This window comes from Xenia sp. Carnegie-2017, unplaced genomic scaffold (genome assembly GCF_021976095.1).
Source record: "Xenia sp. Carnegie-2017 unplaced genomic scaffold, XeniaSp_v1 HiC_scaffold_15, whole genome shotgun sequence".
Taxonomy (NCBI): domain Eukaryota; kingdom Metazoa; phylum Cnidaria; class Anthozoa; order Malacalcyonacea; family Xeniidae; genus Xenia; species Xenia sp. Carnegie-2017.
The window spans coordinates 2,861-30,044 of NW_025813458.1; the positions used below are offsets into that span (position 1 = coordinate 2,861).

Here is a 27,184-nt window from a genome sequence, read left to right on the forward strand (position 1 = left end):
CATACAGGCTTATAAAAATGTTGTCAAGCCATCTACAATCCAAGTTTCGTCTGAAAATTTGCCTTAATATGGCAAATTAGCCCTAATTTCATGTTTTCGTTCACGATACTCTTGCCTACAGATAACAGGTCTTTTGTTTGGCGCAACGTTTGGATGGTGGACAACAGTAGTGAAAGGGATTTGAATTATAAACGCATTACCAATCACTCAATCCCTGATGCTCCATCATGATTCACAGAAAATCCATTCGTCTGTGAAAGTGTTCCTATGCATACCAATATGTACATACGTATCAGGTTCCCTTTTTCGTTTCGATTGATGTCAAAATGGCGTATATCAGCCGGCGTTTTTCTTCGCAGTTGAGTACAGGTCAACGCGTTTTTAACGCTTTTCGAGAGTGGTATTTAAATGCAAGTGGATACAGACAGTTAGGTAAGTGTAGAAGAATGCTCTTTACTCAAACAAACGTTTAAATTGTTATTTACACGAAGGATATTTCTTCCTCTATTCTACTGCTTCAATTTCAGCAGTTAAAAATTTTGATACTTGGAAGTTGTATGGAAACCAACTGCCAGTCTGCCATTGCCAGCTTGTGTGAGAAACCCTGAAATTTGCTGTGTTTCGCCTATATTTTTGTTTGTTTTGTGTTGGAATTTAGTCAATATACAGTTTTATTTTTCTTGAATGTGTGTAATGACTGATGAGGACTCAAGACTGTACATAATGGACCCCGCCGCCATTAGTCCTTAAAGAAAGGCTTGGTATTCTGAATGATGAGGAAAATAATACCTCCACTTTCTTAAATACCAACACTCTTAATAAATTACTACTATCCTTAGCATCTCACCCTAAAACCCATAAAGATAGCATCTTCTAAGCTCCTTGGATGTTCAAAGTTCTGGATATCCTCTGACTAAAGTTCTCTGATTTTTTATTCTTTTGAACTGTGCAACTTGCCCTTATTGTGTCTATACACAGTGGAGGAAGTTATGAATCTTTTTTAAAATGACATGTACAGTCTGAGATATTGTAATTGTGACACTTTAAAGCTAGTCATGAAGATATTTGTGTACCTTTAAGTGTTTATACAAGTATCAAATTGTGAGAAAAAATATAGAAATTGAAATAAATGAATAGAAAAAAATTGTCTCCTTAAGTATAGTATACTAAATCTATTTTGCTTGGGTTGCTTACTCAGTGACCAAATCAACAATTTAATTCAAATTTACAATATCAAGAATTGTTTATGTACATATAACAACAACTATCCAGACTGTTAAGTGTTGAAAAACACCATTGTTAGCCGATTATCTCCCCGTCTTAAATGAAATGTCTTCTTTATTCATCAGGTTTGCGAAGAGATGATTTAATGAATGATGAAGACACACCTGAGTTGACTGAAGCAGTTCGTCGTTTGTCAGAGGAAGAGCGTAACATGAGAATGTTTCGTGTTAAACGTGCCCTTGATCTCTCTATGAAACATCAACTGTTGCCAAAAGAGGAATGGACAAAACCTGAAGAAGTAAGGAAAACTTGTCATTGGTAACCCTATGATATAAAGCTTGCACAGAAACATCCATAAACTACGGGCATACTTGTATGATATGTTTTATTTAATATTTATTATATGGCAAGCATCACTTCCAGCAAAATGGCATGCTTTGATTGGCTCAAAAACACATTTGCCGGTCCATTAATTTCCCACGATTGACCACGGACTAAAATGCATAATTTTACTGTCAAATGTAAACAAACTTCGTAATACAAACACAAGAAAAACAAAACAAAAAACCATTTACGAATGCGATTCGAGGGAAAAACAATGGGAAAACAGTTCAACTTTCTATACAATACAATTTGAAATGATTTAATTTTTACTGATGAAAACTATAAAAGTGAAAGCCAATTCGTACCAAACAGCAAGGATGAGAAAGAAAGCAAGCTTCATTTCAGGTCAAATAATGCCACATAATAATCCTTTTAATAACCTCGTTTTTTCCATCTTTACTGAGCTCTGGACCTCTGTCTTTTTGTACAGACCAAGGTCCAGAGCTCTGAAATATCGGACCTCTGTCTTTTTGTACTCGGTTCGTTATTTCTCCATAAAGACCTCACGCTTGCTTATTAAGGGCTTAGTAAGTATATGTCTAATTCAGTTTAAATAAGAATTATTGGATGAAGTATTTTATATTTTTTTTCATTATATATCATGTAAATGCTTGCAGAGCCTGGCACTTGTTATAATAAAGTATAGAAAATGTTAATTTTTGTGGTTCATCCATATGTTTTCACATAAAGTTACCCTAGCTGAGAATAAATATCCTAGGAATAACAACGGAATTACAATGTAGATGTTACACATTTGAACGAAAAATTGCCCCCACAATGCTTGATATTTAAAGTAGTTAACTTGAGATTTACTCAAATATTCATGGTCATGGCAACAACCAACTGTATGTACAAGTAGCAATTATGGAATAATTAGCTTGCTCTGTCACAAATTTTCAGATAAATCATTTGCGCATGCGCAGTGTGCTTGAGCATGCACAGTCGATTTGACCAGCTACTCAAGTCATGCTCATGGCAATGATCAACTGCATCTACTAGCACCGATTTTGAAGTAAATAGCATGCTTTGTAACAATTCAAGAGAGAAATTATCTGCGCATGCGCTCGAGCATGCGCGATCCACTCGAGTAAATGTTAATAGTCATGGCAATATATATAAAGCCAATACTAGGTATAGCAGATGTCAACTAGTAGTGGAAGCTGGGTGTGATATAGTATGCAGTGGCTTAGGGGCCCACATTTCGGTGGCGACCGCACTCTCCCTGCGTACCCCGAGCAAAGCCTATCGCAGGTGATCTCGGGGTCTGATGGGCGGAAGCTTGCTATTGCATCTCCCAAGTAGGATAGCGTGGAGGAGCTGAAATCTCCTACCGAAACGTTAACATGCGGCGTTCTAGTGCCTAACGCTTAAGAAGGTATCGGGAAGCATGGCCCGAAAACGGGCTTTTTTGCTTTCGAATTTTATCTTTTTGTTTACAAAATAATGCAATTAATTTCTTCTGACACTGTTCCTTTTCCTGACACTTATAATTTAAGACAACCTTAAACATGTTTTATACAATTTTTTTGGTTTGATTCTCTCATTTACTGTTTCTCGTGTATCACGAGCAAACCATCCATGGGCTTCATGACAGACAAAATTATCTGGTTCCCTTGATTAGCACGAGACGCTCTAGTGCTCAACCATCTCGGGGTATCGGGAGGCATGGACCGAAAACGGAATTTTCATGTTTTCAAAATTTGTCGTTTTCTGTACAAGAATTCTCAAAAAAGAAACTAGAACATCCAAGGATACTGCAAAGGCTCAAACAACTTCTGCCTTTTGTAATGCTTGATATTCAAACCATTAAAATAGAAAGCTCTAAACTAACTAATCAATATGCTTGTTTTCTTTCAACAATTTCATGGAGCATGTTAATAAAAATATTCATTTTTAATATTTCAGGATATTGAGTACCTTTCTCCAATTCTTGAGGAAGTCAAGGCTGAAAAGAAAGAGCGTGAAAGTTGGAATTGGAAGTAAAAACTTTGAGCATGTTGGATAAGTATGATTGAAAATATTCATGTTGATATTAGCAGTGGTACGAATGAAATTTTATTCAACTATGTTTGAATATGAGTTTTGAGAAGGCCGGGTGTCTTGTAAAACATTTATTCTTAACCTCATATGTACATCTTCATCTTGATTACTGTTAATGTTACTTAGTATTTTGTCAAGTTTTTTGTGAAAATTGGTCATTTGTGGTCATATATATAGACAGGGTTTATTTCATAATAAATTGCACCTGTATTGTGCAATTGGATGAAATATGTATGCTGTCAAAACAAGTTTTACTTAATAGGTCTAAGTTAACTAAGTTGCTACAATTTTACAAAAGAGTCTTTGAAAAGTATGGGTTCAATGACTAAAAATTGGCTCAAACAATACGTGCCAATTTTGTTACGAGATTGTTGCGAAATTAATTGTAATTGTTTAATCTACGAAAAATTTGCTTTGATCTGTAGATATTGTCGGCTTTTGACGTTAAAGAAAATACTTTCAGGAACTGAAAAAATTCTAGAAATGATTATAGCCTTCCTTTATTATAAATTATCAAAGTTTTCCCTTGAAAGTGCGTGTCCCCATGTCACGTTTTTTTGCATCGTCATAATCTTAATCAACGTCCATATTATCATTAGCACGTACTCAAAAATACGAAATCTTGCACGAATTTAATTTAGCATTCGAGTTTAAGCTAGAACTTTACCACAAAAGTTGAAACTTTGGGGAGTTAACTAAAATAACTTCACATTTTTCATGAGAAATTGCTTCTTTGGTGCATTTTAACGAACTATGGCGAAAGATATGAATAACTTTTGTCCTTCTTTGACTTTATCTTCTGAAAAATTTATCCTATGTTAAAGTTAAAAAGGATACCACATATTACGAGAAATCTGTTTGACTTTACAATCAATGAAAATTTCAGTTAGAATAATTTTTTATTACAAAATGCGATAATTTTAATTACATGAAACAACGTATTTGTTAAAATGGAACAACACTAAGCAATAAATTGACGAACGAAGTTAAAGTTACTGGTGTTGTATCTATAAATTAAAGCATAAAACGTTTTTATAAATCTCTTTTCACTATTCTAAATACTCTTACATCTCTTTGGTTCGTTATTTTGTACAATGGAATTTTTTGCCTCCAAATAACTAAAATGCCAAATTTTATGCATTTAATGCTAACATTATGAATTTCAGTCATTCCTTTCAAAAGAAAGTATTGGTGATTATAATAAAATGAAATGAATGTAGAAATAAGGCATTTTTAAAATCCCAATCATGTAGTCTTTTACTATCAATCAAAGACTTTTTTGTAAGTTATATTGAGTAGCTGTTAAATGTTTTGCAGTTTTTCTCTATGAGTGGTGAATACCTTAGTCAACGAAAATGGTTTGATACAGTCACACTTCATGCACGGTTGCCAGTGGAACGTTGTAGCTAATTTGTTATTTAGGAAAAATCCTTTACCCACAATGAATGTTTCACAGAGCAATACAAACATTTTATTCGACTTTCCTTGGCGTTGGAACTTCTTTTGCATTTGGCCTAGAAACCGCTTTCTTTATGTGAAATGAAATGTTTGTGAAAACTTTCCCAATAGTGTTCTGTGTTTTTTCAGTACTTTTATCCGAGAGGGTGTCATCATGAATCGTAGACGTCTCATTGTTTTGTTTATCAGCTACATTATCGTCGTTGCTCTTGCGAGAAACACGAACATGTTTTCTTCCGTTTACTCGTCGAACTTCTATATTTACAACGCCATTATTATCACGTTTGTTTTCCGAATATTTAACATAAAATTCTTGTGATTTTATCGTGTTTTCTTTCTCAAATAGTCGCTTTATTCCTCTGGTCATTCGATCGCAGTGATGAGCATTGTCCTGTGTTGTTAATTCCATGTTAGATTAAAATCACCAATATTTTATTTCAAACTGTTGGTTCTTTTCTGTTTGTCAACCTGTTTCAATGTTGCAAGTTATTGCGAGTTACATCAAGTTGACGACTGCAACGTATAGATTTCATTGCACGCAAATAGCGGTATGTCTCCTATGTGAATTCAACACAACACACATAGCAGCGATATTTGCACTTGAATAGCCCCCACGGGGTGCGAAATATTTAATTGCCGGAATATGCGGCTTTTTAATTGCCTAGTCAACACGTAGTGTTCCAAAACATTTTATTCTTAATAGCTTGGCGTTTTTATGAAAATAATTGCATCAGCGTAGGTTGAATGTTTTTTTTTGTGAAAAATAGTTCTTAATATTTGAATTTGTCGATACATTAAAACTTGTTCTCGTTGCTGTTGTAAAAGAACAATAAAAACAATTACGTTATTCATAATTATTTAACTTTTTTCAATTTGAACGTTAAATGGAAGTTATTGTTTTTTCAAATAATTAAAATTGAAATGTCATGAGAGCATGTATAGAGATGAATTTTATAATATGGCCGTACACTGTAATTTGTTCATAGTTATTAGATCTCTTTGAGACAAAGGATAGCAAATAAAAGGTACAGTTTATAACAGTTGCGTGCGTTTATAAATTCTAAGCGAAGCAGAAAAAAGAAAAGTGGAAGAAAAAAACAAAAGATATTATAGTCGTCTTAGCTCTTGAACTACTTCTGATAAAACGAAAGAAATAGAACTATACTTGAGAAATTTCTTGTCATCTGTGTTTTCATTGATCTCGTAATTATCGATTTGACACAAAATAGTGCAATTTAGGTTCATTCAGAATCCTATATATTGCAGTATATACCATGTATTAAGGGGAAATGTGCCCATTATAACAATTATGTGCCCATTACAATAACGTTTTCACCCCCCATTAATCGTACTTTAAAGGAAAATACATGAAACAAATGAAATGAAAAAACAATTTAAAAAACAGCATAATTTCCGGAATATTTAATTTATTGCATTGGTGATATAACATGTTACGAAATCATAGAAATACACTGATACATTAGGTTGACGGTAATCACTGTACAATCCATGAAGTATCGTAACGACAACTAGTGTAAGCTAGGGACTGAGTTTTCAGAGTTCTACGACATTAAATCTCTGTCTCTAACTTCGGAGTAACGTGCACGCATCTTCAACAAGTTTAATGACGTCCCTCGCCTTGTCAGTTGAGCCACTATACGTTGTAATCAATATGCCATATGGTAGGTTGCATATGATCAAACCACTTCTTCGTTTCTCGCTCATACCATACACGCTGAAATAAGATAACAGCTGCACTTAATATTTCTCTACAAATATTTGTTTTTCATTTTAACGGTCCATAATTTCTATGAATTTTCTTAGATAAGATCATGTATACCTTCCAATAACCAACCACTCATACCTAGATAAAGTCTTTTTGTAAACCTTGTAATGTATTTTAACGTTGTCTTCTTTCGTCAAAGTAAAACCTTTCCGGCAAACATCGTTCTCTAAAAAGTTTCAAGTTGGAATTTTCAGTGAAACATTAAAACTTGAGTATCTCAGGTTCTGTTGGACCCAGTTTTCTAGGTCGTGTTTACCTCCACCAAAACTCACAACACACTTATTTTATTTCCTATATCACAGATTGAACGACTGCTCATTTATTTTCTTCAGGTCATTCATGGATGTATTCATGTCTTATTAGATATTTTAGATAAAATAAGAGAAAAGGCTATTCGTTTCCATTCATCACAACCAATACTCACATCAGTGACATATTTTTCATTGCCTAAATATGCTCTGAAAAACCATGAGCCCGGTGGTGGTTGTGATGAATGATTGTCACTATAGTCTTAATTTTTACCCAATAATTTTTTTTTAGTAATGTTCAAATACTACCCTATCCTTTTCAATGTTTACGTATATTCATTGACTATTGCTTTTTCAGTAGATAGTTAAAAGTTGCCATCTATTTTTGAAAACTGTCTTCATCACCTTGTTTTTCAGAGATTGTGTTAAAAATATCTTTGAACTGAAGGCACTGTTGCTAGATTAAAGGAAAGAAAGATGTTGGTTGTGCAAAAGGGAAAATTTACTCAAGGACACAACTAAACAAGGAACTTATGGGAAAGAGAGTTGGAGTGAGCTTTGTTTAGCATAATGCGTCAATTACAATTGATTGTTATGATGTTAAAATAAACTTTTTTTAGCTGATGTGTAGCATGTGGTTTTTCTACTTTGGCTTTGTCTTTTAACCAAGTTTGTAGATGTAAATCTTCAGAAGATGACTACCGCTAAGGTTGTCAAAACACCAGTTGTCAACACTAACACAAACAATCCTCTAACTTGGATAATCTACATCTACAAACACGTAACAATATTCTAGGGTACAAACCATTTTCTTTGAACATGTTTTATAATCAAACAAACAACCAATAACCATTGATTTTAGTGGGTGAAAATACCAAAGTCATCATAGAATGCCTCCCATTTTCCAAAATGGCAGTTCTAGTTGAAAAATGCTAGTTTTCACACTCTTTTTTAAAACATACATTATCCAATATTCCACCCCAAGAGTAAATCAATTCACCATACTTTGTAATCAACATGATGCTATCAAGTACATTCATTTTCAGCAGATTATCTAAATTTATAAAAAAGGAACAAATTGTTTATCTTATTTCTTATATGAAATCAACTTTAGTAGTGTCTGTGTTTGATAGAAAAGCTGGGCTGGCACACACGTATATCCAAAATGTACTAATTTGTACACTCTTGGCCCCTTGCTTTCTGTCCATAACTTTGCATTTTTCAAGCAAGCTTTAATGTGATACAAATTAACATGCATTATGACAACTGACTGGAGTGACGGACTGATTATTTATTGTGATTATGAAATGCTTTGGTTGGTTGTGTGAACTATTATGTAGAGTGGAAATATATGGAACAACATGCGATGTTATTATACATTACAAGTACTACCACTTCTATGTTGTTGGTCATAAGTGTGTATTGCTTGCTTCATCAAAGTTTGATAGTGACCAGTGACCACTGACACAATGTCAATTATTTTTAAACATTAAAATGTACCGTCGACTTTTAAAAGCATTAAAAATGATAGGTAAGCTACCTCGAACAAAATCTTCCCACGATAGCAACGAACCCATCTTATTAAGTAAATATAATCTTTCCTCTCAACATCACTTTTTTTCCACCACTATAGTTAGCCTTAACGCAGGTAGGCATTAAATTCCTACATAAGCAGGCTGTAAATTCCAAAGAAAAATATACTATTTTCGGTCAGTTTTATTGCCAATGTAGATTTTTTAACGTCGAAACTGGTAGTTTAGACATTTTTTCAAAGGTAACAAGTATTCGAGTTTTGTTTTGAGAGATATTAATAATTGTTAAATTGGGAAGAAAAAAGGAGCCTTTGGAGAGAATTGAACTCTCGACCCCTGGTTTACTAGACCAGTGCTCTAACCCCTGAGCTACAAAGGCTTGCATGCAAGCGGGGAAAGTTTATAATATAAAATAGTGTAAAACAATTTGTCTTTTTATTGCTCTTTTTGTTCATTTTTTCAAAACATTAATTTTTTTTAACGGCACATGACCATAACACATGTGTTTATTGACTTTATAATCTAGAGAGGAGAGTTAAAATTGGGTACTTTTTACAAACGTTCGTAAAAACTTTTCAAATGATTGCTACGATGTCATTTTGGCTAAAAAGATGAAAATATGACGAGAAGTGGTTCATATCAAGTAACAAATTAATTGAAGTTGACTCAAAAACAATTAGCTCTCTATCATTGCATTTTTTGAAACTAAAATATATCGAATAAACATTTTTCAAGCAAATGTATCATTAAATTTCGTTTGTATTGACAAGCTCAGCCTAACTGTTAATTTGAAGATACTCATCACAAATTCGTGTGATATTTATAAATTGACAATGCAAGATAATGGTATGTTTGAGGCCACATTCAATTCATCTGTTGAATTTGATATTAAATTAAAACGAAAAAATGGGGAGATATACGTATTTAGTGGAGGAAATCATAAAATACCAGGTTTGTTTGAGAATTTTGAGATTAATTTTGCTTAGTTATTAAGTGTTCATTTATGACAAATAACTAGTAAATTCTAAACTACCGTAAGATGAAGCTTGCTGATGTATTGCCTGACTCATTATGGTTGAGTTTCACGATCTGTTGAGCTAAATTGAGTCTCACTGGTTCAAGATACAGAGTACTGAATATATTTTACATGTTGAAGATGAAGTATACTTGTTTTAGGTAGCTATCTTGTGTTTGATTAACTTCACATCAGCAACTCAACTTTTGTAATATACCGTAAGCCCTCTCATGATGGAGACAACCTTGATCGTTCAAGACACTCAACTCAAAGCCCATCCACATATGAGCCTCCATTTTGCAGATCATTCCAGCATAATGTCGTCCATGCATTAATCCCCCCCGCCCCCTGTATGAAATGTCTGTCTGTACTCTGTACTGTAAATTCTGCCAATTATAGAATTTATTTTTGTTTTCTGTAATGAATGGGACATGGTTGCATGTTTCGTGTTTTGTGTTTCAATAGAACTAATTTAAAACAAACTTATTTCTTTTTAAAGAAAAATATGTTTTGTGTGAAATAAATGGTGAGCCTTTTCACGCGGCAGAGTATTCAAGCATTGAAGATTTACAAAAACAAGTGATTAAAAGCAAAGATGTGTATCCATTAACATTGAAGTTCAATAAAAATTATGGCCTCCAGAAATGTGCATCACAGCACAGTCTGAAGGTTTGTGGATGATTTAAAAAATTTTATTTCACATACATTGGTAATTCACTTACATTTATGCCCAATAAAAATTCTTATAGTCATATATTTTTTCTGACCACTGACAAATGTATGACTGGAAGTTCTCGTCAATGTCTAATGAAATTACTGAAAAGGCCATGAAAATGACACATGTAACTCTTTTTTGTTTGTTTTAGTTCATTATAGTTTCATTGTGCAATGTCATTTTTATATGAGGATCATAAGAGGGGTGTTTAGGGCACTTATGAATCTTCTGGGCTCCAAGTTACATTGTTAAAAAGGCATTTTGCAGAGGCACTATGGTTGGTGCTGATTGAGAGCGAAAACAATGGCCAATTTTGCTATTTGTTTGACATTTATAAACTTTTTTGTTTCACCAAGATGTTGTGATTTTAAACAATTCCGATTGTGAGGTGAAAATTTTTTAAAGGGATGTAAAGTTTAGCAATAAAACTTTAATGAAAACTGATGTATATCTTGCAACATTCAAAATAAGGACAATTTTCTTGCTTCATCCTTCCCCTTTCCCACCCTTTCCCTATTCCACCCTAACCCTACCCCCCTTTCCCACTCTTCTTCATCCCAACCTTTGCCCAAATCTTTCACTGTTCAGAACACCTGCCCCACCCACCCTCTTCCACATCCCCTGCCTTAGGCCACCATTTATGCAGGCATAACAACCTGTAATAATCATGTGCTTTTAGCTGCCAGTTCCAGATGATTTCTTTGGCGACTATCTCGACCTCACTTCTGAAGAAGCTGAACAATATAAGAAGCTTGCAGAATCTTGGGTGGATGGTCTTATGGAAGCTGAATATTCAACTGAGGTTAGAGTCATGAAGAACGTCATCGAGCGCTCTTTGCATTAAGATGTCACTCTACTCAATTTAATTTCTTAATGCAAGTTTTTATTTGTGAAATGTGCATCAGAGTTCCAAATTTTGGTTTGAGGTTTATACTGTCGAAAGTTTGCCATTCGATTCTACAATATCAGAACAAAGAAATAAATAAATCCTTAGTTTCTGCCAGAGATAGAATCCTGTAGAAGCCACTGTTTAATGTAACGAACATTCTTAAATGAAAAATGGAGTATTGTAGAATAAGTTGATATCTGTAATCATTTTTGAAATTTCTATTGTGAACACGACATTTATATTTTAGATTTTTTCATAAATAATTGTGGATAATTACATGATTTTTAGGGATATTCTTACGTATGCACAAAAGATAATGTTGAAATTTATCAAGGAAAAGTACCAGGGAGTAAGGTATTTTACTTGTTTCTATGCACAACTGACTCAAAACGTATACAGCGTATTTTTCTTCTGGCAAAAAAGGGTTGTTGAACGTTTTTGTGTTTGCGAAACAAAAATAGCTGCTTCTGAACGTTGTCTTTAAGCTTTTCGCAACAATTGGATCTTCTCATCAGCGTTAAATTAAGTTCTGCTCATCAGTAGCAAACCGTGGTGTCCTTTCATTACATAAATTTTAGATCCATCTCATTCGCGGAAAATCAAAGATTCGAGCTACGAAAGAAGAAATGAAAGCAATGATGATATCGTCGTCTACCGACTCTTTCCGACGATTGTTTCACGTGATAGGTAATATGGTTCGTATTTAATGAATTTATTGTTACGTCCAAACGCGTGGAAATTGCGTGAATTTCTCCAACCCCAGTTGTTTCTGTCAACTAAGATATTTTTCTTACATCTCTCCTTGATATGTCAAAGAATGAAAGATACTGCTCGAAATTTTACTGACTTTTTTCGATATTTACTTTACTGTCAGTGTTTGTCGTGCTCTTAGTAATGTTTTTTCTCAGTTTCTATTAAGGAAGTTGCTATATAAATATGAAAAACGTTAATCACTTGTTATAGACGTGCATTTTTACGATGGTGTGTTGATGCATCTCATTCCTAAAGATTATAAACATCCTGATGTTCCTTTCTACTCCATAAAATGGGGTGTATTTGGTCAGGCTGGACCAGTCAGTTTACGAGATGTTTGTTGGCTTGAGTATGGAGATATTAGGGTAGACGAGAATGGCAAGGAATATGGTTTTGGTGTGGTAAGTTGTTGTGTTGGTTGATTACATTGGATTGGAAAACACCAAGTTCATGGAAAAGAGCAAGCACGATTTAATACACGAAACTTAGAAAAACGCTAAATAAATCTTTTTTTGTGTAGCAGAATGTGATAAGACTGGCATCTTTACTAGTTTTTTATGGCTGGAAAACAAACTTTCCACTAATTTTGATTCTATTTACTAGGGATCGTCTATTAAACGACCCGAATGCCCAGAATTGAGTCATTTAAATTTGGTTCGTGCTGAAATGCTCTGCTCAGGCTACGTATTCCGACAGAGTGATCAACCCGATATACTTGATGTTAGTATAATTTACTTTGGATATTTATGGTCATGTTAGTGAAGCTTTCTTATGAGTGCAACAGCTAGAGTTCTCATATTCCCTTCCTATTTGTCTTGATTAAAAATAATATGTGTTGGAAATACTATATTTTTCTGTCATGATCAAAATTGATAAAGTTGGTTGGCGATAATAACATTTGGTGCTTTTTAGGTAATTGGAATTTGTTTAAAAAGTGATATTAAAATTTTTTTGTAGGTGACCTACATAATACAAGCAGATCCTAAAGGTTGGCTCCCAATCTGGGCTATTAATCTGTTTGCCTGGCAAGAAGCTTTAAACTTAGCCAGAATAAGATCGAGTTGCGAGGTACTTAAATAGTCGTTCTTTCATTTGATTGAGTGTAATGTAAGTTTGATAAAAGATTTGACTTTTTGCACTAACCTCAAATGAGGTTGTGTATTGCTGTCAACGGGTTGGGCTGCAAATTCTCCTCTTGAATTTGAATTTTTTTATATTTAGTTTATTTCATGATTTTATCCTATCACGTCTAGATACTTACTGACTTTATTAGTTTTTTCATAATGCTTTATATCAATATATTTTATATCAGGGTATTATGAAAGCAATGAAAAAAATTGATCGTCTTCACGACAGGCAAGGAGGTAAATATTTGAACATAATCGGAACAAGAAGCCAAACCTTTTAGAAAAATTATATATCGTGAACATGATGCTAGTTTGACATTGCTGAATCAGCTCTCTCGAAATATTTTGGTTTCGTTTGTACAACTTTTTGAATGGTGACGGATAAAGGCATCTCAATTTACGCAAAGAAATTTTTTTTCTGAATTTCTGTTTGCAATTGGCTAAATATGAATCCAATTAGATTTGAAATGAACTTTGGATTTAAGAATGAATGTTTATTGAAAATCACGGTTCAAGCATGAACTGTTCATTTCAGCTGCAGTACAAGGTGTACTCGTACCTCGCAGTCAATTTTACGATGTTCACATCAATGTCGATGTATGTGGTTCTTTGATATTTGGTTTTTGCTCTGAGAAAAATAATATAAGGTACATTTTGTCTCTTTAATAGTAAATCAAACCAACGGAATAAACCTATTCACTGTTTAAGTGCATAGTCTAGTAAAGCCAATGGAACAAATGCTATTTAATATCAATTATTTTCCAGTTTTCATTTGCTTGGTGTGCCAGACGACAATAATTGGGCTGTTAACAAACGCTATGATTGTAATCTGAATCCTGTTTATGGAAAAGTGAGTACAAAAGCTGATATAATGAATAAGATTTATACAAATGTTGCTTGGAATCACATTCTTCTATTTATTTACCCCATGCACAAATATGTTTTCGTTAATTTGCCTTTCGCCTGGACGTAAATTGTTTTTGTACTGTTAATGTTGTTCTAGTGGACAAATAACTGACTTACCCAGAAACTCCCACTGGATCAATATTTATATATATAAATACATTTCTGTTGACTTTGCCATGGAAACACTGAAATATAATAATTTGCTTTGCAATTTTTCACTCTTCGCTCACAGGTTTCCGTGACGAAAGGAAAATATGCTCTACATTTGGATAACACATTTAGTTGGTTGACATCCAAAATGGTTTATTATTGGTACGAAGTAATTGTGTAACTGACCAATTTCCAGTCATGTAGGCTGTAGCTGGGAAAAATACTTCTTTTTTAACATAACTCGTCGATATGCCAATAAGTTTTTTTTTACGTTTTTTTTCTATAAGACCTTTTTATGTAAAAGACTTTATAAAAATGAGGTCGCCAAACGATCAAAGAGATTTACTAAGACAGCTTTGAAATACGGATTCTCTAAACATAACTACCTCGAGTTCAAAAAATACTGATTCTCTAAACTTAACATCGAGTTCAAAAAAGCGACTGTCTTGCGTATTTCATTTTTCCTTGAACTCACGCGGGAGCGACAGAATACACAATCCATCTATTCGTCCATTCATAAGTTTGTATTTTATTTGTGTTGGCTATGTACTAAACCATCTTTTCTAATCAATTGCCTTAATTAATAAACGTGTATGCATTGTCTTTATGAACGCGAAAAGAATATACTTCGTCTCTCATTCTTTCATACTCGAATCAATTATTTTGTGGACATGTATTGCGAGTGTGTCCTGGTTGGCGACAAATACCACAGCATCTTGGTTTTCTGCTTTCTCTCTTAGAAGAATGCGAGTTTTGTTGTGCATTTGTTCCATCGACCCATTCGAAAAAGTTACATGACTGTCCTGGAGGCTTCGAGCAAGTATAAAATTGACGATCCTTGTTTGGACCGTGCTTTAGGACTGTCCTTACAACAACTGCATTTCGACATTGACACAACTTTTGATTTGCAGCTTCAAAAGTTCTTTTACGTCTGTTTGGCGTATGAACATTGATCTGCTGACTATTTCCTGGGTTGTTATCTTCCCACAAAAAAAAGTCACATCCCTTCACTTCGCAAGAATAAAAATTACGACCTTTATTCGCGCTCTCTTTACGGACGGTGCGCACGACTGCCGTTTTATTGCAATTACACAAAATTTTCGTAGAGCTGTGAGTAAATCCTGGTCTGTTATTTAGTGTTTGTAATGGAGGACGTTGCAGTTCACGTGGTTGTGAAGGACATGGTTCGTGTCGTGGTTCACGTGGAGGTGCATATCTTGGTCCTGGTGGAGGTTTGTGTCTTGGTTCACGCGGTCGAATGCTACCGCCTCGTTGATTTTCACTGTTGTTATATCGTGCATTTCTAGCGATGTTGTTAGAAACATTTTGTTGACTTCTAGTGGATGAAACCACAGACTTAATTCTGAAATCTAAAAGTTCTCTGAGATCTTGGTCGCATAGTATACATGAATGATATTCTAAATTCATCATGGGTGGAATCGAACCTGGTTTAAACGTAAATTTCATTTTATACACGGGCCTTGGAACACAACGTGTACACTCTATTTCCGTTACGTCAACATCAAGCACAAAACGAGGAAGAAAGGCAACCGACTTGCAATCAGGGTAGCGCATACACCTAATAATAAAAAAGCCCTCCTGCGTCTTCTTTGTGCACATTTGGGCTTGACATGTGGGACATGGAAACACTGGTTTGTTATGGACTATTTGAGAGGCAATAGGATCTTCTGTAAGTTCCTCGGGATGTCCAAAGAATCGTGCTAAAGCGTTGTCTAACTGATTGACGTGCTCACAAGTTTGTACAAACACTTCTTTATATTTATCGATTTGCTGTAGCAGAACTACCTCCTTATTCTTTTGGCCAAGACAAATCTTCTTGAGATCAGCTTCCAATTCAGCACGAAGATGTGGTTTTGACATTTCAAAACCCATTGCGTCGTAACCTTCGACAAGACCCATACCAAGCTCTCCTGGAATAAACTTGCCATCCGGCTGTACACCGACATAGTTTCTCTGCTTTATCTTTTCAATATGTTCGGCGTGCGTCGCATCTGTACCTATACCGTGCTTCTCCATCAGAGCGATAAGATCTGCCTCAGTCAGCAATGAAGGCGGCTCTGTCTGTCCTTCTATCATGTCAATTGAAGAAGGCGTGAAAGTTTCGCCTTTACGATATACAGGTATTGTCTTGTCGCACCATTTATCATAATGATAAACCTCAAGGTAGTTCCTAGCAGTGATAGATAATCCTTTCGCTGTAAATTTCTCTCCTGCTATATCAATTTCCACTGTTGTTTCGACTCCTTGTGCATCCTTTGAGCAACATGCGAGAAAGTGCCGAACAATAAATTCGTATAACCTTTTTTCATTTCCCTGTAATGTTCCTGTGAACTTTGTAGGATGGATAGGCGGATGGGCATTGTCTGTCTTTGTACCTTGACGTGGATTAGCACCTTCAGTCAATAGGTTAGCTGCAAATTGTCCCCAACTGTTGTCAACGGTTTGATGCCGAATGAGATCGGTCAGATCAAGAGAAGAAGGAAAGATATTGGTCTCAGTACGCGGGTAACTGATAAAACCTTGATTGTATAACTTTTCTGCAATTCTCATTGTCTCCTTTTGTTTATCCTTAGCTTTCTCGAAGCAAGTTTCTCCAATTCCACAGTGTCAAGAGGTAGTGGTCGCCACTTGCTTTTTGGTTTGGAAGTTTGATTTACAACAGTGGCCAAAGGATTCTCGAGACAACATTCATGTAATACTGCACATGCTAAACGGTGAAAAAGACGAACTCGCTTCCAATGAAATTCCGCTTCTCCATCAATAGTGACATGTTTTACTTGGATTTTATAAAAGGTTTCAGAAACGAATGCAACAATCTCCTTGAAACGTTGCACGACAAAGCCAAGTGTTGGAAACTGACAGCTCCCATAGCTAATTAATTGATCGCTAAGAACGTTAGGGAAACGTTTCTGTAGTCGTAAAGTTTGAAATCGAGTAAATGCTGCTCCTATTCTAAGATCTAGTTCCTGTCTCGCATCAACGGCAAATGATGTGTTCTCGTCTGGTCTGATCAAATTATTACAAGCTCTAGTAATTGATGAAGCTGTAATTTCCGAGAATCTGGCGCGGTGCACTTCGATACAGGGTTTGATTGCCTTGCAAACTTCAATGATTTCAAAACCAATATTTTCACCTTCCCGATCACAGTCAGTCCAGATTATCAAAGCTTGACATCGACGAACCTCTCTCTCAAGGGTCTTCCTAATATTGTCCATTTTCTCTTGGACTTTCTTCTCAATAGGTGCTGTAAACAGGGCCAAAGGTTGACAGCTTTGCCATTTTTGATAGCCAGCAGAGAATTCTACATCCATTAAGTGTCCAGATACTGACGTCATTGTCATCTGGCATTGTCGCCCAAATAAATTATAATGATACTCATAGATTTTATTGTATACAGACATCCCTTCCCGTCGACTATTTCCACCACGGGACATGATTCGTGCAATTTCCCTTGCGGCATCATTTTTCTCTGCCACATTAAGAACCCTGTACGACATTTTATCACTTTCTATAATAAAAGGGTGGAACCATTAAGTTGTCACTCTTCTTATTTGACATGGGTAACACATTGAAAAAGTGCTAAAGTCATTTTTAACATTTGTGAGTTATGTGTGTTTATTTCTCTTATAGACAGTCACTCATGAGTTATAATTATCTCAGTTTTGTTTATACATTTGTCAGAGTATTACATAAATTTGACAAAGGATTTCTTTGGTTGCAGTTCAAATTTTATTGAATATTGTAATTGGCTCTATCTACGTAGTGTAAACAATTCTGCATGTGCTTACTTGGACAATTTTTTAAAAAATTTTTCTAGATTACCTAAAACATACTTTGCAAATAGTGCCACGATAAAAAATATGATAAATGAAAATTGGAGTTAAATTAATTTGATTACTATACGAAATAGCACAAGACAAGATTAACACTTCACATTCCACGAAAAACCTAAGCTTAAAAAAAAGAAATCGGTGCTTTAGCTTTTGAAACGAAGTCGATCGTGAGTACAAATGCAAAAGATTACTATTAGAGGTAGATGAAGATGATCCATGAAACCTAGCCTTCACTTGTTAACAACGATCTTTCAATTGATTCCATAAAAAAACATGATATCTCTTTTCTACTGCATTCAAAAACTACATACCTTAACAGCATCCGCCAAGAGTTGAGAAATTTTTAGTAATATTGTAATACCTCAACAATACAAGTGAGAGGTAGCTTTTGAGGCGGTTGCCATTTTGATTTTTCCCGCATTTATATAATATATTTTATACTATCCTGCTTTTGAGGCGAGAAGGTTGCAGGCAGGCAGGCAAGAACTGACTTTATTTTTCTTAAGTATTACATGAAATTTAATCTTTACAAAATGCCTTATAGCAAAAGATTGATTTGACAGACCAATAAAGCGAGGGAATTATCAATCATGAATCTTTGATTTCTGTTTTATTTTACATTTTGATTTATACAAATATATATAAACTTTCAACTATCACAGTGATTTATGGGACTAATGAATTTCGTTACCAGTTCTCAGTCACAACACTACAAAGATGGTGAACATGGCTACAAGTTCGGTGAAAAGAAAACCTGAAGAAGACTTTGCAATTGTTGCTTCTAAAGACCGAAGCAAAATGACTTGGCATTAGAAACGTGCAGCAAAGTATCATGCAAAGGGTGAGAAATTTAGAGAGGATTATATTGTATCCTTTACTCTGTATTTCTTGTTTTATATTCACTGTAAAATTTACGTTATTTGGTTGTTATTTTTTTGCTTTCTTATTCATTGACTTAACTTCTTTGATTTTTTGCAAGTACTTTAGCTACGTATTATATGTTAACGTGCAGTGTCCATTATCCATAGCAGATAATATTTCTCTGATTTTGTTGAGAATGAGAACTGTATAGCCGTTACAGCCACTACCGTGAAATTGGCACCACATTGGGCACCACATTCAACACAACATTCATCACAACATTCATCACCACATTCAACTAAAATTTATCATTCAAAATGATAAATCAAAAAATCGTCTTTAAAACACGTTTTCCATCAAATACAACAGTAAAAAATAATTCTTAACTGTTTATTACTATTTTACAGTCCTTAAACATCACAAAAAATGTATAAAAGTCAAGAAATTGAAGAAAACACTAAGATTTATATTACAGTGTACTTTCCATTTCTAAATAGCCTATAATTTAAAAACTACACGGTAGAATTTTTTAAACTTGGCCAGAATATAGATAATTATATTGTCTAAAATATATCCAAAATCTGAGGTGGCACAAAAATAAATGATAGAAAATCATCGACAAAGTCGGATGACACGAATGCGCGTAATATAATCTTATATAATTAACTTCCTATATCCATGTAATTTTTCAAAGAAAGGCCTATAAATAAAAACTACACGGTAGAATTTTTAAACTTGGCCAGAATATAGATAATTATATTATCTAAAATATATCCAAAATCTGGAGGTGGCACAAAAAAATAAATGATAGAAAATCATCGATAAAGTCGGATGACACGAATGCGCGTAATATAATCTTATATATTTAAGTTAAGAATTCCGGTTCTTTAACAAACAAAGCCTTATAAATAGAAAACTACACGGTAAAAATTTTTTAAACTTGGCCATATTGTAGATATTCTCATTGTCTAAAATATATCCAAAATCTGGAGGTGGCACAAAAAAATAAATGATAGAAAATCATCGACAAAGTCGGATGACACGAATGCATGTAATATGATCTTATATAATTACGTTTAGAATTCCGGTTCTAAAACAAACAAAGCCTTATAAATAAAAAACTACACGGTAGAATTTTTTTAAACTTGGCCAGAATATAGATAATTATATTGTCTAAAATATATCCAAAATCTGGAGGTGGCACAAAAAAATAAATGATAGAAAATCATCGACAAATTCGGATGACACGAATGCGCGTAATATAATCTTATATAATTAACTTCCTATATCCATGTAATTTTTCAAACAAAGGCCTATAAATAAAAAACTACACGGTAGAATTTTTTTAAACTTGGCCAGAATATAGATAATTATATTATCTAAAATATATCCAAAATCTGAAGGTGGCACAAAAAAATAAGTTGTAGAAAATCATCGGCAAAGTCGGATGACACGAATACGCGTAATATAATATTTAATAATTAACTTCCTATGTCCAGGTAACTTTGCAAACAAAGGCCTATAAATAAAAAACTACACGGTAGAATTTTTTTAAACTTGGCCATATTGTAGATATTTTTATTGTCTATAACATATCCAAAATCTGGAGAGTGCACAAAAATATAAAAGGAATAGTATTCCTTGAGAATAAACCGTGAAGTTGGCACCACATTCGACAAACAGCTCTATAGCTAAAAAACTACACGGTAGAATTTTTTTAAACTCAAGTATATTATAGAATTTTATATTGTCTAAAATATATCCAAAATTTGGAAAGTGCACAAAAATATAAATGATAGAAAAACATCGGCAAAGTTGGATGCCTCAAATGCGCGTAATATAATATTGCATAAATAAGTTAAGAATTCCAGTTCTTTAACAAACAAAGACCTATAAATAAAAAACTACACGGTAGAATTTTTTTAAACTTGGCCATATTGTAGATATTCTTATTGTCTATGACATATCCAAAATCTGGAGGTGGCACAAAAAAATAAATGATAGAAAATCATCGACAAAGTCGGATGACACGAATACGCGTAATATAATATTTAATAATTAACTTCCTATGTCCAGGTAACTTTGCAAACAAAGGCCTATAAATAAAAAACTACACGGTAGAATTTTTTAAACTTGGCCATATTGTAGATATTCTCATTGTCTAAAATATATCCAAAATCTGGAGGTGGCACAAAAAAATAAATGATAGAAAATCATCGACAAAGTCGGATGACACGAATGCATGTAATATGATCTTATATAATTACGTTTAGAATTCCGGTTCTAAAACAAACAAAGCCTTATAAATAAAAAACTACACGGTAGAATTTTTTTAAACTTGGCCAGAATATAGATAATTATATTGTCTAAAATATATCCAAAATCTGGAGGTGGCACAAAAATAAATGATAGAAAATCATCGACAAAGTCGGATGACACGAATGCGCGTAATATAATCTTATATAATTAACTTCCTATATCCATGTAATTTTTCAAACAAAGGCCTATAAATAAAAACTACACGGTAGAATTTTTTAAACTTGGCCAGAATATAGATAATTATATTGTCTAAAATATATCCAAAATCTGAAGGTGGCAAAAAATAAATGTAGAAAATCATCGACAAAGTCGGATGACACGAATACGCGTAATATAATATTTAATAATTAACTTCCTATGTCCAGGTAACTTTGCAAACAAAGGCCTATAAATAAAAACTACACGGTAGAATTTTTAAACTTGGCCATATTGTAGATATTTTTCTTGTCTATAACATATCCAAAATCTGGAGAGTGCACAAAATATAAAAGGAATAGTATTCCTTGAGAATAAACCGTGAAGTTGGCACCACATTCGACAAACAGCTCTATAGCTAAAAACTACACGGTAGAATTTTTAAACTCAAGTATATTATAGAATTTTATATTGTCTAAAATATATCCAAAATTTGGAAGTACAAAAATATAAATGATAGAAAACATCGGCAAAGTTGGATGACTCAAATGCGCGTAATATAATATTGCATAAATAAGTTAAGAATTCCAGTTCTTTAACAAACAAAGACCTATAAATAAAAAACTACACGGTAGAATTTTTTTAAACTTGGCCATATTGTAGATATTCTTATTGTCTATGACATATCCAAAATCTGGAGGTGGCACAAAAAAATAAATGATAGAAAATCATCGACAAAGTCGGATGACACGAATACGCGTAATATAATATTTAATAATTAACTTCCTATGTCCAGGTAACTTTGCAAACAAAGGCCTATAAATAAAAACTACACGGTAGAATTTTAAACTTGGCCATATTGTAGATATTTTTATTGTCTATAACATATCCAAAATCTGGAGGTGGCACAAAAAAATAAATGATAGAAAATCATCGACAAAGTCGGATGACACGAATGCATGTAATATGATCTTATATAATTACGTTAAGAATTCCGGTTCTAAAACAAACAAAGCCTTATAAATAAAAAACTACACGGTAGAATTTTTTTAAACTTGGCCAGAATATAGATAATTATATTGTCTAAAATATATCCAAAATCTGGAGGTGGCACAAAAAAATAAATGATAGAAAATCATCGATAATTCGGATGACACGAATGCGCGTAATATAATCTTATATAATTAACTTCCTATATCCATGTAATTTTTCAAACAAAGGCCTATAAATAAAAAACTACACGGTAGAATTTTTTTAAACTTGGCCAGAATATAGATAATTATATTGTCTAAAATATATCCAAAATCTGGAGGTGGCACAAAAAAATAAATGATAGAAAATCATCGATAATTCGGATGACACGAATGCGCGTAATATAATCTTATATATTTAAGTTAAGAATTCCGGTTCTTTAACAAACAAAGCCTTATAAATAAAAAACTACACGGTAGAAATTTTTTAAACTTGGCCATATTGTAGATATTCTTATTGTCTATAATATATCCAAAATCTGGAGGTGGCACAAAAAATAAAAGAAATAATATTCCTTGAGAATGTACCTGGTATAAACCGTGAAGTTGGCACCACATTCGACAAACAGCTCTATAGCTAAAACTACACGGTAGAATTTTTTAAACTGGCCAGAATATAGATAATTATATTGTCTAAAATATATCCAAAATCTGGAGGTGGCACAAAAATAAATGATAGAAAATCATCGATAAAGTCGGATGACACGAATGCGCGTAATATAATCTTATATATTTAAGTTAAGAATTCCGGTTCTTAACAAACAAAGCCTTATAAATAGAAAACTACACGGTAAAATTTTTAAACTGGCCATATTTAGATATTCTCATTGTCTAAAATATATCCAAAATCTGGAGGTGGCACAAAAATAAATGATAGAAAATCATCGACAAAGTCGGATGACACGAATGCATGTAATATGATCTTATATAATTACGTTTAGAATTCCGGTTCTAAAACAAACAAAGCCTTATAAATAAAAAACTACACGGTAGAATTTTTTTAAACTTGGCCAGAATATAGATAATTATATTGTCTAAAATATATCCAAAATCTGGAGGTGGCACAAAAAAATAAATGATAGAAAATCATCGACAAAGTCGGATGACACGAATGCGCGTAATATAATCTTATATAATTAACTTCCTATATCCATGTAATTTTTCAAAGAAAGGCCTATAAATAAAAAACTACACGGTAGAAATTTTTTAAACTTGGCCAGAATATAGATAATTATATTATCTAAAATATATCCAAAATCTGGAGGTGGCACAAAAAAATAAGTTGTAGAAAATCATCGACAAAGTCGGATGACACGAATGCGCGTAATATAATCTATATAATTAACTTCCTATATCCATGTAATTTTCAAACAAAGGCCTATAAATAAAACTACACGGTAGAATTTTAAACTTGGCCAGAATATAGATAATTATATTGTCTAAAATATATCCAAAATCTGAGGTGGCACAAAAAATAAATGATAGAAAATCATCGATAATTCGGATGACACGAATGCGCGTAATATAATCTTATATATTTAAGTTAAGAATTCCGGTTCTTTAACAAACAAAGCCTTATAAATAAAAAACTACACGGTAGAAATTTTTAAACTTGGCCATATTGTAGATATTCTTATTGTCTATAATATATCCAAAATCTGGAGGTGGCACAAAAATAAAAGAAATAATATTCCTGAGAATGTACCTGGTATAAACCGTGAAGTTGGCACCACATTCGACAAACAGCTCTATAGCTAAAAAACTACACGGTAGAATTTTTTAACTTGGCCAGAATATAGATATTGTTCAAAATATTGATCTAGGTAAAAAATAATGATAGAAAATCATCGATAAAGTCGGATGACACGAATGCGCGTAATATAATCTTATATATTTAAGCCAAGAATTCCGGTTCTTTAACAAACAAAGCCTTATAATAGAAATACACGGTAAAATTTTAAACTGGCCATATTGTAGATATTCATTGTCTCAATATATTCAAAATTGAGTAAAAATGATAGAAAATCGACAAAGTCGGATGACACGAATGCATGTAATATGATCTTATAAATTACGTTTAGAATTCCTGTTCTAAAACAAACAAAGCCTTATAAATAAACTATACACGGTAGAATTTTTAAACTGGCCAGAATATAGATTATATTGTCTGTGTAATATTCAGTACCTGGATAATGCAATGATAGAAAAACATCGACAAAAATGACACGAATGCGCCGCAATATAATCTTATATTTGCCAAGAATTCCGGTTCTTTAACAAACAAAGTTTTATAATAAAATAATAGAAATTTTTAAACTTGGCCATATTGTAGATATTTCATTGTTCATATTCAGCTTGAATAAAATAATGATAGAAAATCATCGATAAAATCGGATGACACGAATGCGCGTAATATAATCCTATATTTAAGTTAAGAATTCCGGTTCTTTAACAAATAAAGTTTTAAATAAAATCATTAGTAGAAATTTTTAAACTTGGCAATATTGTAGATATTCTTATTGTTCTATTATATATTCAAATTGGAGGCACAAAAAATAATGATAGAAAATCATCGACAAAGTCGGATGATTAGTCGTAATTACGACAAAGTCGTAATTATATAAGATCATATTACATGCATTCGTGTCATCCGACTTTGTCGATGATTTTCTACAACTTATTTTTTTGTGCACTCTCCAGATTTTGGATATATTTTAGAAAATATAATTATCTATATTCTGGCCAAGTTTAAAAATTTCTACCGTGTAGTTTTTATTTATAGGCCTTTCTTTAAAAAATTACATGGATATAGGAAGTTAATTATATAAGATTATATTACGCGCATTCGTGTCATCCGACTTTGTCGATGATTTTCTATCATTTATTTTTGTGCCACCTCCAGATTTTGATATATTTTAGACAATATAATTATCTATATTCTGGCCAAGTTTAAAAAAATTCTACCGTGTAGTTTTTTATTTATAAGGCTTTGTTTGTTTTAGAACCGGAATTCTTAACGTAATTATATAAGATCATATTACATGCATTCGTGTCATCCGACTTTGTCGATGATTTTCTATCATTTATTTTTTTGTGCCACCTCCAGATTTTGGATATATTTTAGACAATATAATTATCTATATTCTGGCCAAGTTTAAAAAATTCTACCGTAGTTTTTTATTTATAGGCCTTTGTTTGAAAAATTACATGGATATGGAAGTTAATTATATAAGATTATATTACTCGCATTCGTGTCATCCGACTTTGTCGATGATTTTCTATCATTTATTTTTTGTGCCACCTCCAGATTTTGATATATTTTAGACAATATAATTATCTATATTCTGGCCAAGTTTTAAAAATTTCTACCGTGTAGTTTTTATTTATAGGCCTTTCTTTGAAAATTACATGGATATAGGAAGTTAATTATATAAGATTATATTACGCGCATTCGTGTCATCCGAATTTGTCGATGATTTTCTATCATTTATTTTTTTGTGCCACCTCCAGATTTATGATATGTCATAGACAATAAGAATATCTACAATATGGCCAAGTTTAAAAAAATTCTACCGTGTAGTTTTTTAGCTATAGAGCTGTTTGTCGAATGTGGTGCCAACTTCACGGTTTATACCAGAGTACATTCTCAAGGAATATTATTTCTTTTATTTTTGTGCCACCTCCAGATTTTGGATATATTATAGACAATAAGAATATCTACAATATGGCCAAGTTTAAAAATTTCTACCGTGTAGTTTTTATTTATAAGGCTTTGTTTGTTAAAGAACCGGAATTTTAACTTAAATATATAAGATTATATTACGCGCATTCGTGTCATCCGACTTTATCGATGATTTTCTATCATTTATTTTTTGTGCCACCTCCAGATTTTGATATATTTTAGACAATATAATTATCTATATTCTGGCCAAGTTTAAAAAATTCTACCGTGTAGTTTTTTATTTATAGGCCTTTGTTTGAAAAATTACATGGATATAGGAAGTTAATTATATAAGATTATATTACGCGCATTCGTGTCATCCGACTTTGTCGATGATTTTCTATCATTTATTTTTTTGTGCCACCTCCAGATTTTGGATATATTTTAGACAATATAATTATCTATATTCTGGCCAAGTTTAAAAAAATTCTACCGTGTAGTTTTTAAATTATAGGCTATTTAAGAGAAATGGAAAGTACACTGTAATATAAATCTTAGTGTTTTCTTCAATTTCTTGACTTTTATACATTTTTTGTGATGTTTAAGGACTGTAAAATAGTAATAAACAGTTAAGAATTATTTTTTACAGTTGTATTTGATGGAAAACGTGTTTTAAAGACGATTTTTTGAATTATCATTTTGAATGATAAATTTTAGTTGAATGTGGTGATGAATGTTGTGATGAATGTTGTGTTGAATGTGGTGCCCAATGTGGTGCCAATTTCACGGTAGTGTTACAGCCGTATAGGCATAATAAGGCATGTTGATTGAGCGAATTTGAAATTAATACATAATATTTTCTGAATCAAACTGTACCTTCCTTTCACAGAGACTTGTGATACAAAGAGTTGTAACATGTATTAGATAGAGATAATGGATATAAACCAGACTGGAAACTTTGTGCTGTGATTTATTTTGAGAATATTAGGTTTTTTATGTTTTGTGCAGAGTTAGAATCTTGGGAGCACAGTTTGTGGATTTTCCAGTCTGGTATATGAAGGCTCTTTATTTAATATGCTTAGAATCTCCTGATTTA

General features: G+C 32.9%; 3 protein-coding genes, 1 long non-coding RNA gene and 1 other non-coding gene across 7 annotated transcripts; 2 read left to right on the forward strand and 3 right to left on the reverse strand.

Annotated features, from left to right (window-relative positions):
* The first annotated feature begins 274 nt into the window (after nt 1-274).
* Nucleotides 275-7,764, forward strand: LOC124435771 (cytochrome b-c1 complex subunit 7-like). Of its 3 annotated transcripts, none has more exons than XM_046985727.1 (4): nt 275-432; nt 1,350-1,522; nt 3,514-3,587; nt 7,558-7,764. In XM_046985727.1, exons 1-4 carry the CDS (start codon nt 327-329, stop codon nt 7,604-7,606), a joined length of 402 nt encoding a protein of 133 aa, XP_046841683.1. In that variant the 5' UTR covers nt 275-326; the 3' UTR covers nt 7,607-7,764. The 3 variants fall into 3 exon arrangements, with proteins under 3 accessions (XP_046841683.1, XP_046841685.1, XP_046841684.1); XM_046985729.1 differs by having other exon boundaries at nt 276-432; nt 3,514-3,613; XM_046985728.1 differs by lacking the exon at nt 7,558-7,764 and having other exon boundaries at nt 276-432; nt 3,514-3,878.
* LOC124435772 lies at nt 6,514-8,170 on the reverse strand. The gene is made up of 3 exons (XR_006945151.1): nt 8,146-8,170; nt 6,971-8,058; nt 6,514-6,841 (listed from the first exon to the last, which is right to left on the reverse strand). It is a non-coding gene; the product is annotated as an uncharacterized LOC124435772 (long non-coding RNA).
* An 808-nt stretch (nt 8,171-8,978) lies between these two features.
* Nucleotides 8,979-9,051, reverse strand: Trnat-agu. Its single transcript has one exon. It is a non-coding gene; the product is annotated as a tRNA-Thr (tRNA).
* Nucleotides 9,052-9,149: 98 nt separating this feature from the next.
* LOC124435774 lies at nt 9,150-14,668 on the forward strand. Its single transcript, XM_046985731.1, has 12 exons — nt 9,150-9,623; nt 10,187-10,356; nt 11,082-11,204; nt 11,580-11,645; nt 11,870-11,978; nt 12,255-12,445; nt 12,648-12,764; nt 13,002-13,112; nt 13,357-13,408; nt 13,707-13,818; nt 13,937-14,021; nt 14,310-14,668. The coding sequence occupies exons 1-12, from the start codon at nt 9,506-9,508 to the stop codon at nt 14,406-14,408; spliced, it is 1,353 nt and encodes a 450-aa protein (XP_046841687.1). The 5' UTR covers nt 9,150-9,505; the 3' UTR covers nt 14,409-14,668.
* A 75-nt stretch (nt 14,669-14,743) lies between these two features.
* On the reverse strand, nt 14,744-18,489 carry LOC124435773 (DNA topoisomerase 3-alpha-like). Its single transcript, XM_046985730.1, is given in 3 exon segments — nt 14,744-16,809; nt 16,812-17,756; nt 18,393-18,489. Coding segments are annotated over 2 exon segments (2,862 nt in total). The 5' UTR covers nt 17,746-17,756; nt 18,393-18,489; the 3' UTR covers nt 14,744-14,881.
* Nucleotides 18,490-27,184: the final 8,695 nt, after the last annotated feature.